The sequence below is a fragment of the Nuphar pumila genome, chromosome 4, assembly GCF_984573655.1.
Source record: "Nuphar pumila chromosome 4, dmNupPumi1.hap1.1, whole genome shotgun sequence".
In the NCBI taxonomy this organism is placed as follows: domain Eukaryota; kingdom Viridiplantae; phylum Streptophyta; class Magnoliopsida; order Nymphaeales; family Nymphaeaceae; genus Nuphar; species Nuphar pumila.
Window position 1 is genome coordinate 2056688 of NC_143252.1, and position 17242 is coordinate 2073929.

Sequence of the window (17242 nt, forward strand, 5' to 3'; positions counted from 1 at the left end):
ACTGGTGGCTGGTAAAAGGAATCATAAACAGCATAAGCGGTGCCAAATAATGAGGCCAATCATCTTGCCCAAGGTCAATTAACTAGTTTGTGGTACTCATCCGGGGGCATTAAGTGACTCCCATACGTAGATAAAAAAAAAGGAAAAGAAAAAGAAAAAGAAAAAACCATCAAGGCAAAACTCTAAATTTCTCTTGCTTTTTCCAGTAGGCTATTGCATATCAAAACCAATGGACTAAATGCATACGGAGAAGTTCCTCCGACCATGAGCAATGTGAAGTTTTTTGACAATTTGTGTTTTATTGGAAAAAAGCCGTGCCTAGCACTTCTGTAGCATAATGAATATAAATTAAAATAGAGCAAGGATTCCTTTATAGAGAATGATAAATCGACATTCTTTTGTAAATAATACCTTTTTTTCAAAGATTCACCTCGATTTTGGCTTTTCACCAGCTGGTGCTGTACTATAATCACTTGGGGTCAGTATTACGTCCCAAAGGTTTTGTTCATTAAATCCGGTACATGAGTAAGGCTTTGAGCATTGTAAGACAATTTGGTTTGATACTATTTCTAGAACATCGAGAGGACTTTTCTCTAGTACGAGACGATAGGAAAAGAAGCACCACCTTTGGACTTTAGAAATATCTCTGATTTGTGTTTAAAAAGTATACTTAGACCTTACGAGCTACTTTACTTATCTTCATTCGGGCTGGTCCTCATACATATGTATGTATAGCTGTCTTAAATCTAACCATGCAACAATTTTTTTTTTGTACAATTCAATCATGTAATCGAGTCTCATATGCCAAAGATCAGTATAGTTTTGCCAGTAAGTTTATATAGATTACTTGACTTTTCTCACTTCATCAATATAAGAGATTTATAAAATTTAACTTATATGAGTTTTCATCGAAACTCAAAGATGAAGTTGAATTAAACATGCAAATTTAAACTTGATTTCACAACAACAACAACAATGCCTTCATCCCAAACAATTGGGGTCGGCGAAATGAACCAAAAAGAAAATCATTTTGGGTCCTCCACATGAATTCTTCTCCTCCAATCATTTCTATCCAATGTCATGTCCTCGGTGAGGTTCAAAGCATTCATATCCTTTCTTATCGATAATCTCCATCCAAGTCTTCTTAGGCCTACCCCGACCTCTTTTAGCAAATTTAAACTTGATTTCAAAGTGATATTTAAAATTAAAATCAATGATTATAATTTGAATTCAAAGATAGATTTCAGTTTTGAATTCCAGTTTATATTCAAATATTTTCTTCATCCAACTTCAATACAATTTCGAAGTCAATTCAATTTTGAATTTAAATTCAAATATGATTCCCAATACAAGATTCTAATTCAAGTTTGAACTCAAACTTAAATATTCAAATTCAACTTTGATGTTACCTAAAAAGTTTTTTTAAAATCAAATTAAAACCTATGAAAGTTTATACATTGCATTCAACTATATTAAGTGTACATTCAGTGCATCTTCAAATTATCAAGATAGAGCCCAACCTGCCTTATTCTCCAAGCATTTCTTGTATTGAATCTCAAAATCATATCTCATGAGGTTTGTAACCCATCTGTGCTTGTTGACTATAGTAATTTGCTTTTCCAATAGGTATTTAAGTCTCAAATGATTTGTCCGCATGATGAACTTACACTCAAAAGTAACATCATTTTTTTTACTGTAAGAACCGTTATAAGCATTTTTTTGTCGTACATAGATAGCGCACAACTTTGATTGGACAAAGCTTGGCTCAAAAAAACAATGAGAAGTCCGTCTCATGAGAGGACACTTACCCCACTGTCACACACATCTGTCTCAACTACAAAATCTTTAAAGAAATTTAGCAAGCCAAGAGTAAGAGCTTGACACAGTTTTTTTTAACATCTCGAATGCATCAATGGCTTTGTCCCTTCATACAAAACAAAACTATAATTTTTTAAGAAAAGTAATGGACTGGACAATATGACTGTAATATTTTACAAATCTCTGATAATATTTGGCTAGCCCTGAGAATCTTCAGAGTGCCCTCAGACTATGCAGCTTGATTCGGCTCACACTTTTTGGCCGATAAAATATGGTCGAGATAACTCGTTTATACTTCTCCAAAGAGGCACTCAGACATCTTAGCATTCAAGTGGTGCCCCCACAAGAACATAACTGGCACATGCTGCAAATCTGTACCCCAAGTCCCAACCAAAAAAAGAATGCAGTTAAAAAAAAATTTGTTTGCCAACGATTGTAACGAACTTTATCCCCTTAAGTAGGGTTAACAGAGAGTCCGAACATAAATAGATTTTTAAAGTAAAGTTCAGTTAACGCGTTTATGTTCCAAGGAGGAGCTTCCTTGTTTGGTAGCAGAGAGAGAGAGAGAGAGAGAGAGAGAGAGAGAGAGAATCGAAGGGTCTGGAGGGAGGGGCCGGGATGGGGGGGAGCCCGCGATCTTCCGACCCCAACTCCGGCCGGGAGAGGCCCAGATTCTTCGACCAGAAGGCGAAGACCCAATGCTGGGAGAAGGCCGACGTCGTCCCAGGGCGCCACCCTGAGCGGTGGCGCAAGGACACCGCCGGCAACATCGTCTGCAAGCGTTTCTGGAACTGCCAAGGCTGCCTCTGCTACGAATACGACCACATCGTCCCTTACTCCAAAGGTATTAAGAGGCAACTCCCACAAGTTTTCTTGCCGTCTTTCCGACTAAATTCCAGTTTTTCTTCATTGGGATTTTTCAAATTTTCTTTTTGATCTTGGTGGTGAAGGTGGGGAATCGACGGTGGAGAATTGCCAGATTCTCCAATCGAGGGTCAATAGGTTCAAATCAGATAAGGATGGGCTGGGGAGGAGTGAGCTGGAGCAGTATTCTTGTGACATCAAATTTACAGGTACCCCATTTGAATATAAACATGGTTTTTTGTTTTTTTTTGTTTTTTTTGGGTGTTCTATTGATGAAATAATCGAGGTTCTTTTTAGTTGTGTTTGATTTTCTGATGCAATCTGCATGATTTTCCATCTTCATGGATTCTTAAAGAAATTAGAAGAATTTGATTCGTGATTTTCCTACAAGATTGATGTTTTGTATTATTGGCAGTTTGCTCTTGGTTATTGAACTGCACCATGTTTGAAATTGGTGTGGTTTGTGGTTGAAGGAGTAGAAGCTGCTTCCAATCTTTATCCTGCTGTCTGCTTGTTTATAAGTCAAATAGTTGTTTGAATGTAGATGAGGGCTGATTGAGTAAACAAAATTTGATTCAAGAAGTTGGTGAGTCATCAGTTCCCTCCTTGATTTGAGTATGTCTGATTCTTTTGTAATGGTTCTGAAACGTCCATTCCGGAGATAAGTTAAAACATCAAAGAGGCTATTGAATATGGAAAACGTGCTACTGATTTTAGGAAATAGGCATATCTCCAACATTCAATTTCTCAAGAGCAACACGTCGTTCTAACATTTTTCATGTTAGTACTATTTTGGTTGAACAGTTGAACTGTGTTTAGCTAGGATACTGTATATCTCAAGGCACTGGATCCATAAGGGGGCAAGAAATGACTTGGACGTGGACCACAAAAAGACTCAATTGATGCAGCAACACAATGCAAGTACCATCAACTTTATTTTCTTCTTGTGAACTTGGAGGAGTTGGTTTGCTAAGGAATAATGGCTTCGTCCGGATCCCCTTATCAGTCAGGTGGGCGAATTGAGTTAACTTGTACAAGTAAAAGCTGTTTCGCCACAGGTCTAGGCTTTGTTATGTTGTCGAGTGATTTAGATCTTACTAGTGTAGGGGCATAGTGAATTGCATCAACATGAATAGATAGCTGACTTTGGACTGCCTGAGCTTGTGCTCTTGCTGAGTCTGTTTAGTCATGCGTTTTGGGATTTAGCTCTAAGGCACCAATCAACAGCTATTTAGTATCAGCATTTGGAGTCATTAAAACATGCACCAGGGCTTTGTTGACCTAACTAATACTCATAGTCACAGTGTCATTCAATGCAATTTTTTCGCTGAGGGTTTTTCTCCGAGTTTTTTTTTCAATAAGTGATTTTCCTCCAGAAAATCTCAGGAGTTCTAAAAATTGAAAATATATAAAAAATACTAACAAAGATAAGAAAATAACAGGTTTTGTATCAATTTTCTTGCAAAAATATAAGAAAATAAGTTTGAAAAGTTTTTAAAATACAAAAGAAACAAAAAATAGAAAAACCAGACATAAAATATATAAAAATAAAAAATTATTGTGATATTCGATATTATTGGCTTATCTTAAAATGCCAATAATATTGCAATATTTTCAAAATATCGGTGATATCAGTGACTGTGCTAATACCACATCTATATCTATAATCATTGTCAAGTCATAGTTAAATATATAGTAATATACATGACAATATGTGATAAAGCCGCACTTGAGCATCTCAGATTCTTATTGGCTTGCTTAACTTAATGTCAATTAGTTCTCAAGTACCTGGAGCTTGGCTTTAATGATGGCATATAGTGGACCTATTTCCTTTCTCATGGTCATATCTGCAGTGATCAATAACTTATCTTGAAAATCTCCTGGCATGTTTTCCACCGAAAGTTTTTCTCAATTATCTGAGCAGAAAAACACTTACTTTTATGTTATAGGTCTAAACTCAGGAGTCAGTATACACAGAAAATTTCTTGCCATCTTGAGGAAACTTGCCCTTATTTTTTCCTTGTTTGGGATTTCTCCTTATTTTTAATGTATTCCTCTTTTTTTGTTCAACATTTTTATCTCTTTTATTTCCCTCTTGTTTATACATTTTTAGCATGTCACAGGATTTTGCATGTTATCCAATACCCTTGTTTCCCTCTACTCTTGATCTTTGTCAGCTAGGTTTGAAGTGTATAATGGAATGTCTCTTCATGCAATCTTCCATAGAATGGATTTGTCTACTTCCTCTATGATCTCCAAGAGAGAGATTTGGATCTCAGACTTTGAAGTCCCTTGGCTAAAACTCTGCATAATTTTCTAATACGCTAAGTTATTGCTTGATTGATTGTGAGCAGAGGTTCTTACTGTGCCTTATCAGGGATATCCTTTGTGCATGGGTGGGTGTTAGATTAATCTCTGTTGCTCTGGTCGTATTTATTTCTCCCAGAGGCAGCATATCTTAGCTCAGTGAGGAACCCTTGAAAATCTTGCGTTTAGAACTGTAGGCATAATGCACGAGAGAGGACTTACCCCAATGCCTGCAGACCAATTTACAATGTTCTGCATTACTGACATTTGTGACTTAGGTCATGTGGATTGGCTAGGGTCTTCTCCAGCTAATGAGACCATATCCATACCAGAATTTGGCTCCTAGGAGGGATAGAAATCTTTTCTATAATCATCCAAGTCAAGTCAGTATCATTAGTACCGAGGGAATGTTATTCTGGGAAGCACATCTTTTGTCAAAGATTAAGCATACCTTATTAGAGATACATGGTTTTCTTTGTTAGTGAGTACTGTGAAATAATCCATTGCTAATGTAAAGCTTCCCATTCTCACATAAAGCACTCTAGATACTGAAAAGAAGTGTTTTCTCGGTTACGGTTCATGGATCTGAAGATCCAGGACCCGTGACATCCACTTCTTCATTAATGGCATTATGTAATATTGATTATTGTAATGAGGGGTATTTTAGTACCCTAAAATTTTGTAATCTCTTGTTAATATGAAGGAATACACAGCAGCCGACCCTATGGCTGAAGGGGTATCGGTTTCTCCCAACTTCTCTCTCCCTTTCTCTCTCTCTCTCTGTTTTTCAGATCTCACGCGTGGAAGGACCTGGAGATTCAAAATCTAACATGGTATCAGAGCCACGCTTCAGTTGAAACTGGAATCGATCTCAAAAGGTACGTCCGATAGATCTATTCTTCTCGATTTCTTCTTCTAAGTCAAGAACATATCCCTTCGTTCCCTACTTTCATTTTTTTTTTCACGAACGACCCCCCACATCCCTTTCTTCTCTATCAGATCTGATATCAATCAGATCTGAAGATAATCAGATCTGATTCAGATCTGGCTTCTTCTTCTCACAGTCTTCTTTTCGCCTCTTTCTATTTTTCTTTTACCTCGGTGGTGGCTGAATCTCGATTTCCCCACAACCTTCTTTCTATCCCCTGAGTAACTCAATCCAGATTTGGATTTTCGACTCCACAGCCTTCTTTCTATCCCTTAAATAACTCAATCCAGATTTTCGACCCAAATACCTAGTTTATCGCGGTTGATAACAGCGTGATCTAATCACGCAGGGTCCTTTTTCTCATTCTGTCACTCGCATACCTAGTTTATTGCTGTTGCTAGCAGCGTGATCTAATCACGCAGGGTCCTATTTTGATTCAGCTGCATCCTTAATTAAGCCGATACATTCATTTTCTGTTTCATTCATATCAAATCAGAAATCTGATTGACATTCAATTTCTGTTTCATTCATATCAAATCAGAAATCTGATTGACATTCAATTTCTGTTTCATATCAGCAATCTGAATTGGTTTCTGCAGTCTGATAGCATCGATCTGAGTTAGTTCCTGCAAAAAAAAAAAAAAAACTGCAGGTGTAAGCAGATTGTGCTGAATACTTTCTTTATTCTGTGAAACATGAATTCACTTCCTAGTCAATCAGTTCTTTCTTCCAGTTTTCTCAGTCAACTCGTGTCTGAAAAATTAAATAATGGTAATTTCTTGACTTGGAAGAGGCAAATCATACCTTTCATTAGGAGTCAGGATCTTTCTGGACACCTGGATGGATCTATTCCAGTTCCTCCTGAGTTCCTATCACAAGAAGAAAGGGACAGCAAAGGGGAAGCTACTACTGTATATGTTAGAAATCCTGAATTTGTGGCTTGGATGAAAAGAGACCAAGCGCTTGTTGCTTATATTACATCAACACTGTCACAAGAGGTTCTTGTAGCCATTCCAGATGACTGCACTGCCATGCAACTTTGGAACAGACTAGTTCAGACATACTCACAGGTTTCTCAGGCCAGGATTATGTTTCTTAAAAGAGAATTTCAAATGCTAAGAAAGGATTCCATGTCCATCATGGAATATTTGAACAAAATGAAGGTTATCATAGATCAGTTAACAGTTGTTGGAAGTACAGTTTTTGATAAAGATTTGGTACAGCAAACCCTCAGTGGATTGGGACACGACTATCATATGATTGTCACTTCTCTATTATGTTTACCTGAGCTGCCCAACTTTGAAGATCTGCGCGCAAAATTGTTACAATATGAGATGAATCTAAAGGGATTTTCTAAAGAATCATCTATGCAAACTGGGGCACAAGAAGTTCTTGCTACAGGGGTTACTTATGCACGAGGACGAGGAAGCTATGATATCAAGGGAAAAGGAGCACAAGGGAGAAGTAGCCATGGCGGTCGTGGATTATTGCCTACACCCAACTCATATACCAACTCACAAAGACAGAGGCCAATCCCTACTTGCTTAAGTGTAATAAAAGGGGGCATATCAAAGCCAACTGCTGGTTCAATCCCTTAAATAAAGGAAAATCAACACAAACTGAAGCAAAAAGAGGCATAGACAGTACAAGGACCAATGGAGAAGTAAAAGAGTTGTTGTTGTCAGCCTTAGCAGAATTGAATCTGAAACAGAATGAGCAAGGTACTTGGTATGTGGACTCTGGCGCAGCGACTCATGTTACTGGTGATGCAGGTAAGCTCCTAAAACTTGTTCCTTACATTGGTAGAAGTAGTATAGTTACTGGAGATGGATCACACCACTCTGTCTCGCATATTGGAAACTCCATCATACCCTTGCCCGAATCTTCCATCAATCTTTCAAATGTTCTTTATGCTCCTAATATCAAGAAAAACATTGTTTCAGTTTCTAAACTTGTTGATGATGTCAAAGCCTCAGTTGAATTTACTCCTTCTTCTGTTCTTGTTAAGGATCTCTACACGAAGGAGACGTTCGCTAGAGGAAAACGACAAGGCAATATGTATGTTTTTCAAGAAGATCCTTCAGCACATGTTAGCTCTGCAGATCCAAACTTGAAGCTCCAATCATCGTTGTCTTCTGAAAATCCTACATGCGTTTTTAGTGTCTCTGAAATCAATAAGCCAAATCTTTGGCATGGTCGTCTAGGTCACTGCAGTAGTAGTTTCATTGAAAAGCTTGTTTCGAATAATCTTATTCCCAAGTCAAGCCTAGGAATAAATGTCAATGACAATAAATGTTCTAGTTGTCTCTTATGTAAGAGTCATGTTTTACCATTTCATTCTATCAATAAAAGAGCTTCATGACCTTTTGAGACTATCTGTTCTGATGTTTGGGGGCCTGCTCCAGTTGCTTCCATGTCTGGAACTAGATATTATCTTTTATTTGTTGACAGTTATTCTCGTTATTCCTGGATATTTTTCATGAAACATAAATCCGAGACTTTCAAGTTGTTCCGTAACTTCCATTCCTTTGTCAAAAACCAATTTTCTGAAAACATCCTAAGTTTCCAATGTGACGGAGGAGGTGAATTCTCTTCCATTGACTTTACTAACTTTCTTCAAAGTAATGGGATAAAAAAAAGGTGTCTTGCCCACACACACCTCAGCAGAATGGGATTGCTGAAAGGACGCATCGCCATATTGTTGAGAGTGCGATGAGCATGATGCATGACAGTAATCTTCCGATCACTTTATGGACAGAGGCCTTTCATTCTGCAGTTCATGTGATAAATCGATTGCCCATGACTATTTTAGAAAACAAGTCTCCTTACTTGTCTCTTTTTGGTATACACCCCAACTACCATGATTTGCATGTCTTTGGATGTTTATGTTATGTTCATGTTGATAGTTCAAGGAGACATAAGTTTCAGGACAAGGCTTTAAAGTGCAGGTTTGTGGGTTATGCTGATGACTATAAAGGGTACAGGTGCTATGATCCGGTGAGCAAGCGCATCAAAATATCAAGAAATGTCATCTTCGATGAATTGAATTTTGATTGTCGATATACTAGTTCTTCAGAATCAAAACATAGAGTTGAGGCTTATTATCCTTGGTTGAATTATGAACTTCTCTCAGGAGCTAGTGATGCTTGCTCAAATTGCATTCAAAAGGATAAGACACTTGTGTCTACTGATGGAATGATTGATCATGAAAATACCGACTCAACTTTGAATCCAGGAAGGTATAAAGGTCTTGTCTACACTCGACGAGGAAGAGAGTCACCCACCATAGTTGATTCAGACATGGACGCATCCTCAACATCCAACATTGTTGATACTAGAAGATCCACACGTTCTCGCCATCCAATTGAAAGGTGGGTCAGTTATGAAAATTTCTCATTAGATTTTCAACTCTTTCTAACAACCTTGAATAAAGAAGATGAACCCACAACGTTCTATCAAGCATCAAATTCCAGAAGATGGATTGAAGCAATGAATGAGGAGATGGAAGCTCTACATGAATGTGGTACGTGGGATGTCGTATCAAGACCACCTGACAGAAACGTTGTTGGTTCGAAATGGGTGTACAAAATAAAGTATAAACCGGATGGGACTATAGAGCGATACAAGGCGAGACTTGTAGCCAAAGGTTTTACACAGGAGCAAGGACAGGATTATGATGAAACCTTTAGTCCAGTTGTGAGGATGGGGACAATCCGAGTCATACTTTCTTTAGCCATTGAACACCAATGGACCATTAGCCAACTTGATGTGAAGAATGCTTTTCTTCATGGAGATTTGAGAGAAGAAGTTTACATGGAACAACCCACAGGTTACGCAGAAGGTAATCCTACAAAATATGTCTGCAGACTAAAAATGGCGATATATGGATTGAAGCAGGCATCTCGATCTTGGTTTGACAGCTTTTCTCTTGAAATACAAAAGTATGGTTTTAAGAAATCTCTTCTTGACCACTCCTTATTTATATTTAAGAACCAAGACACAATTACTCTGTTGTTGATATATGTGGATGATATTATCATTACTGGCAGTTCTAATGAGCACATTGAAGAAGTCAAACATCTCTTGAATCAGAGGTTCAAAATGAAGGACCTTGGCAAACTACGATACTTTCTTGGAATTGAAGTCGACAGTTCCTCTGAAAAAATGACTCTCACTCAACATAAGTATACCATTGATGTTCTCAATAAATCGGGTATGAAAGACTGCAAGCCCTTGAGCACTCCTAGCGTTCTTCATCAAAGGCTTAGCTCTCAAGACGGAGATCCATTTGATAATCCCACACAGTACCGTAGCATAGTGGGTATGTTACAATACCTCACTTTTACTCGCCCTGATATAGTCTACTCCGTGAATCAAGTTTCTCAGTTTCTGCATGCCCATGTGAAGGGCATATGGAAGCAGTTAAACGGATACTACGATATCTGAAGGGAACGGTTGGGGATGGTCTCACATATAAGCGAAAGACAAATGGGCAAAGTGCACATGAGATCACTATTTATTCTGACGCGGACTGGGCGAGAGATCCAGATGAACGCAGATCAGTATCAGGCTATTGTGTATTTGTTGGGATGAATTTGGTTTCTTGGAGTAGTAAGAAACAAAAGGCTGTTGCCAGATCCAGTACAGAGGCTGAATACAGGTCAATGGCAGCCGCCACTGCTGAGGCTACTTGGGTTAGACATCTACTGACAGAAGTCGGAGAATCGATATCTCGATCACTTCTTCTGTGTGACAACCAGAGCGCCATTAGTATGTCTTTTAATCCAATCCATCACAGTCGTGCCAAACATATTGAAATAGACCAGCATTTTGTGAGACAAAAGGTAGAAGAGAAAGAGATTGAGCCTGAATTTGTTCGAACTACAGATCAAGTGGCGGATATATTTACAAAAGGATTGACAAAAGACAGATTTTGGATGTTAAAAGGCAAGTTGTTCATGATTCAAGATCATGCACAACTTGAGGGAGGGTGAAAAGAAGTGTTTTCTCGGTTACGGGTCATGGATCTGAAGATCCAGGACCCGTGACATCCACTTCTTCATTAATGGCATTATGTAATATTGATTATTGTAATGAGGGGTATTTTAGTACCCTAAAATTTTGTAATCTCTTGTTAATATGAAGGAATACACAGCAGCCGACCCTATGGCTGAAGGGGTATCGGTTTCTCCCAACTTCTCTCTCCCTTTCTCCCTTTCTCTCTCTCTCTGTTTTTCAGATCTCACGCGTGGAAGGACCTGGAGATTCAAAATCTAACAGATACTAGTGTGAGAGGGCTACATCACCTCAACATATTACTTGTCTTGTTTTATAGTCTATCATTGATATCATATATGGGTGTATTCCATATCACTATCTCATATCATTGTGTTACCGTAATGAAACAAAAAATAGTACAAAGGTTGCCTCTAAGTGCTACAAGAATGCACAAACACAAAGAGACCACTTATGGGTCAATTACAATACAAGCATAATCAAAAGGGTCACTTATGGACCTAATACAATTTCACAATGGAGAAACCACACACAAGCACCTTTAGAGAACAACGACATACAAATATAAGATGGTATTAATTCATAAAGTGCTTAGAGAAGCATTACAAAATAATGGGGAAGAACCCCCTTTAAAAAGGCAAAGGAAGCCACAAGGGGCTAGTCCAACTAGTCATTGGACTAGTCCCAACGGCTAGAAATATAGCCATTGGGGCTAGCCCAACGACTAGTTGGGTTATCCCTAATGGCTCAAAAAACACAAAAATATAAAAATAAAAATCCAAAAAAAACTAAAGACAAAATCACACCTATGAAATGACTAAAATACCCTTGAGGGGTATTTCCATATATATATATATGCACAAGTATATACTTATATATATATATATAGATAGATAGATATAAATATCTATATGTTAACACTCCCACTTAAACTTACAGTGTAAAAACCAAAAGTTTGTCAAGGAGAAAGTGAAACTGAGGTGACAGAAGCGCCTTGGTGAAGAAATCAGCTAGTTGATATTCTGAGGTGATGTAGGGCAAGGTAGTAGTATTCTTCAAAAACTCTTCACGTATATAGTGACAATCCATTTCAATATATTTAGTTCTTTCATGAAATATATGGTTGCTGGCTATGTATATGACTGTTCTTGTCACAACATAATCTGGAAGGTGTCTGCAAATGAACCCCCATATCTTCAAGTAGTCTACGTAGCCATACATTCTCTGGTGTTGTAGTTGTCATCACACGATACTCATCTTCAGTAGATAATGATACTTTCTATTGCTTCTTGCATTTCCAAAACACCATAGAATCTCCTAAAAATACGTAGAAGCTAGAGTTACCAGTCGAGGAAGCAGGAGCGGGAAGCAATACAGGAAGCGGGAGCGGGAAGTGAGGCACTTTCAAAATTTTAGGAAGCGGGAAGCGTGGGACTACTTATACCATGTAATAAACCCAAATATTAAAACAAAAGATTTTTTGAACTTCAAAGTACCACTACGTGAGGACTCAGATCCCTACCAGTCATACAACTATACCATTAGATTTCGTGCAGCTTCCATATGAAATAAGAAAGATGACCAAATAAACTCAGTTAAAACACAAAATGTGAAATGCTTCTCAACCAATATACTGTTCTTTTCTTTCATGGGACTCACATAAGAATATAAATCACCATCATATTGATAACACAAAAGATAAAGACCACCATGTTATTGCAACAGAAAAATGAAACAAATAGTCTCTAACAATCCCCTATTCCCTAAATGTACCTTCTAGAGAGAATGAAGGGATCAAACCTGCAACACAAACCTCTACTCACGAGTTGAACCTCACACAAGTCAGACAACAGCCCTATATCACTTGAAAACTCTTCATCAACGCGAAATACGGGCCCACCATTTGGGGGAAACAATTTGGATGGGTCGAAACAGGTCTAAAGTCTAAACTCATTGACTGACCTTATTTCCTCACCTTAACGCCCTCTGAGTAGCCACACAAATCTCAGATTTCCAGAAAGTGCACCAAAATAAAATTAAGTTAGACAATGATGTCTCAAACCCTAGGTAGAGAATCGGATCTCCAAGGACCAAAACTTTCAGAAAATAAAACTGATAAGCTTTCCGTTTTTAGAAGATCAAGGTTACGGTTACAAGGCAACGGTAAGCTATAAGCAACCCAATAAATAATGATAAACATAGATAGAATAAATTGTTTCCAACAACATGCACATGAATAAGCAATTCTGCAGAATCAACAAAGAGTGTAAAACATATTCCCATTTCGTCATGCTATTCATAACCTAAATGTCATATTGTATGACTGCAGAAGGATTGCTTGTTCCCTGAAAACGAAAGGGAGAACAGAGATGGAGGGAAGAGATGGAAAGAGAGAGGTCGTGGGAGATATAGAGAGAAGAGATGGAGAGAGGAGAGTACGTACCTGAATGGATTCATCGCCATGGAGGTCGCCGGATGTCGGTGAAGGTCACCGGATTCTGGGTTCCGCCGATCGGTTGCCAGAGAGATGAGAGAAGAAGGGAGGAGACTCGGATTGAGCTGCGTGAAAAAACCCTAAAGCCCTTTCGGGTTTTGTTTTCACGGGTTTTTCAAAATCTCTTTTTTGCCCTTTTTAAAAAACTCGTTCTTTTAATTTTTTTTGGAAAAAAAGTTAAAAAAAAGACAAATATGTAAATTTGCCCCTTCATACCACTTTAATGGGGTGCGTGTACCCCTTTAATGGGGTACGTGCACCCCTTTAATGGGGTACGCGCTTCCCATTTGAAATATGCACTTCCCCACGCGTTTCGGAAGCGCGTATCGGGGAAGCGCGCTTCCCCTTCTATAGGGGCGCTTCCGGTAACTCTGGTAGAAGCCAATAGTTGAACATGTATCATTTTTGTCTCATCCCCAATTTGAATCAGAATAAGCAATTAACTCAATAGAGGAAGAATAAGACAATAAAAGACCCCTAAAGGTAGAATTTTGTAAATATCTAACAATTCATCACAACACTGATGTGAACTGTGGTAGGAGAATGTTGAATGTAGCTTGCAGTATGAACTGCATGAGCAATATCAAGTCGGGTAATGATTAGAGGTCAATGTGCCAATCATTTGGCGATACAGAGTAGGATCTTTTAGAGGTGATTCATCGCCTTTCTTCATTTTAGCGTTGATAACTTCTAGAGTATCCACCATCTTTTCGTCAGTGATCCTGAACCTGTCAATAATGTCATTAGAAAACTTGGTTTGAGTGAGTAAATATCCTCTTGGGGAATAAGCAACCTCGATCCCTAAAAAAAATCTAAAAAACCCAAGGTCAGTCATTTAAAAATGTTTTTTAAGAATAACTTTAATACTATCAACTCCATGTTGATCTTCACCCGTGATGATCATATCATCAACATAAAGGAGCAAAATGACACATCCTGTATCTGATTTCTTAACAAAGATAACAATGTCGGTATAACATGATTTAAATCCAAGAGTAAGTATAACAAAGCTAAATCTATCATACCAAGCCTTAGGTGCATGTTTTAAACCATACAAGACTTTTTTTAAATAAAGAACCTTTTCAAGAGGAATCTCATATCCAAGATGTGAATCAATATAAACTTCTTATTTTAACTCCCCATGTAGGAAAACATTTTTTACATTCATTTGGTATACAGCTCAACCCTTGACAACAACTACAACAATAAGAGTCCTAACAGATGTTATCCTAGCTATGGGTGTAAAAGTCTCATCATAGTCTATGCCATATTCTTAAGAATAACCTTTTTCTATTAATCTAGCCTTGTATCTCTCTAAAGCTGCATCACTTTTGGTTTTTACCTTGTAGTCCTACTTACATCTTATGATTATCTTTCCTTTGGGTAAGTCTTTTAATTCTCAAGTTTTTTATTTTTCAAGTGCTTCTATTTTGTCATTCATGACTCCTATCCATTCAAGGTATTTTTTTGCTTGGTTGTATGTAGTTGGTTCCAAATAGGATATAATTTTTGCTAAACATGCTCTATATTAGGGAGAAAAGGAGTCATATGAAACAAATCTATTAGGAGATCTGAAATCTCTATAAGATCTTCTATGTTCTCCTAAATGTTGTATTTCTAAGGCACTATGTTGGTTGTCATTACTACTATACTATATTGAATTATCATGGGCTCAATGTGATCAAGATTAACACTGTCTTGGAAATTGAGATGCGGTTCTTCATGAATAACATCATCAATTAAGCAATCATTTCTCTTAAGTAATAACTCAAGCAAGAAAGAATATTCATTACTTAGGCATATTTTGATAAAAAAACTTTCTTTTTCTAAGAAATAGACATTTCTAGAGGTAAAAGTTTGTCCTTTTCAAGATTATAACACCTAAAACCTTTTTGGATTTCTCCATACCCAAAAAATACACAAGATATGGCTTTTGGAGAAAGTTTGTCAATTTTGTTGCTAAAAACCAGTCACAAATATCACTATCGTCTATATCTCAACAATGCTATTTCTCGCGATATTATTGGTTTGGTGATAAATCTTGAAAAAATCTCGAGGCATAAAAAAATAAAAAATATATAATAACAAAAATGAGTAAGAAAAGATCATGTTTAGTTAATAAAATACATACATACAAAAAGAAATAAGTAAAAAATACAAAAGAAAAAAAGAAAACACCTTTAAGATGTAGAAAGTAAGTAAAAACAATAACAATATTTGATAATTTCGCAATATTATCACTAGAATATTGCGATATTCTCGTGATCATATCGCGATATTTTACCTATAATATCGTTTGATGAATATAATGTGATAATATCATGATATTTTCAAAATATCGACAATATCTGTGACTACTGTAAGAACAAAACATTTATATCCAAAAAGCCCTAATTTAAGATAGTCGGGGAGATTTTAAAATGTTTTTCATAAGGAGAAATGTTTTGGAGTTTGGTGGAAGGAAGTCTATTGCTGAGATATACAAAAGTTAAGGAAGCTTCGGCCCAAAATTCTTTTAGAACATGTTTTGAAATTAGAAGTGTCCGAGTAGTCTCAATTATGTGCCTATGTTTCCTTTTAGCCAAACCATTTTTTTGTAGTGTATAAGCACAAGTTCTTTGATGTAAAATCCCATTTGATTCAAGATATTTTTTGAAATCGTTTAACCTAAATTCTCCCCCCCCCAATCGAAACAAAAGATGGAGATATCAAATTTAAGTTGATTTTGCACAAGCTTATGATTTTTTTTAAAGCTTCAAAAACTTCGTATTTGTGCCTAATAAAGTAAATCTAGAGTAATCATCAACAAATATTATATAGAAAACATAACCACCTTTTGAAGGAATATGAGCGGGACCCCATACATCCGAGTGCTAATTCAAATGCTTTAGAAGAAAAAAGGTCCTACTGGGAAAAGGAAGCACTTTCATTTTGCCAAGAATGCAGTAAGTGCAATTAAATTCTTCATTACAAAAAAATTTCAAATGTGGTACATGAGACAATTTGGGTACGATAGGATTACCTAGTCTTTGATGCTACAAAAAAATGTTCACATTTTGTACATTATAATAAAACGTGTCTTTTGGAATGACAAGTTGATTCATGTAGTAGAAATCTCCTTTTCTATATCCTTCCCTAATCCTCTTCCTTGACTGGAGATCCTGCACCCAACATTGGTTTGATGAGAAGGAAACACTACATCCATGATTAACAATTTGAGAAACGGAAAATGTTCAAATTTAATTTAAGAAAAAATCCAATTTTTGGAATAAAAAAATTTGAAAGATTTTTAAAATTTCGAAAACTTTTTATATCAAGAGAGGACCCATAGGTGGTAAAAAATGAATTTTAGTTGAATTAGTGCAACAATCAGAGAGAAAATATTCATTTGAGGTCATATGAAAGGAGGCTTCATAATCCCAAAGCCAAAAAACCTTAGCGGGAGGTGATGAAGTAGAGACTACGACTCTCGAAAAAGAGGAAGTTGAGGTTTTAAAGAGTGGTTGTAGGGCCTTCACGAGTTGGGACAAGGTCATGGTTCCAACGGATTTGGAGTCTCTATCGGTTCCATTCTTATCATCTTGCGAAGTTTCCACAGATGCTACCTTGTCTTCTCTTTCTTTGAATATGAGACAATAAGGCTTAATATGCCCCGATTCTCCATAATTTTGACATATGATCTTTTTTGTTGTCATCATAACGAGGTTTCTTGTAGTAACACTTGAGAAATTGTGGTGGTTTGTATACATTGGTGTTGGCAACCATGTGTAGATACGACCAACACATTATCCTTAATTTCTTTGGAGTTGGACATG

At 37.1% G+C, this 17242-nt stretch overlaps 1 protein-coding gene across 1 annotated transcript in view; it reads left to right on the forward strand.

Annotated features, from left to right (window-relative positions):
• The first annotated feature begins 1823 nt into the window (after positions 1 to 1823).
• The window catches only part of LOC149839037 (HNH endonuclease domain-containing protein), a 37080-nt gene continuing 21661 nt past the window's right edge, over positions 1824 to 17242 (forward strand). The window contains exons 1-2 of the mRNA XM_090002241.1: positions 1824 to 2662; positions 2769 to 2891. Coding sequence (XP_089858367.1) covers positions 2437 to 2662; positions 2769 to 2891 — 349 coding nt within the window. The 5' untranslated portion in view covers positions 1824 to 2436. The remainder of the gene's footprint in view (positions 2663 to 2768; positions 2892 to 17242) is intronic.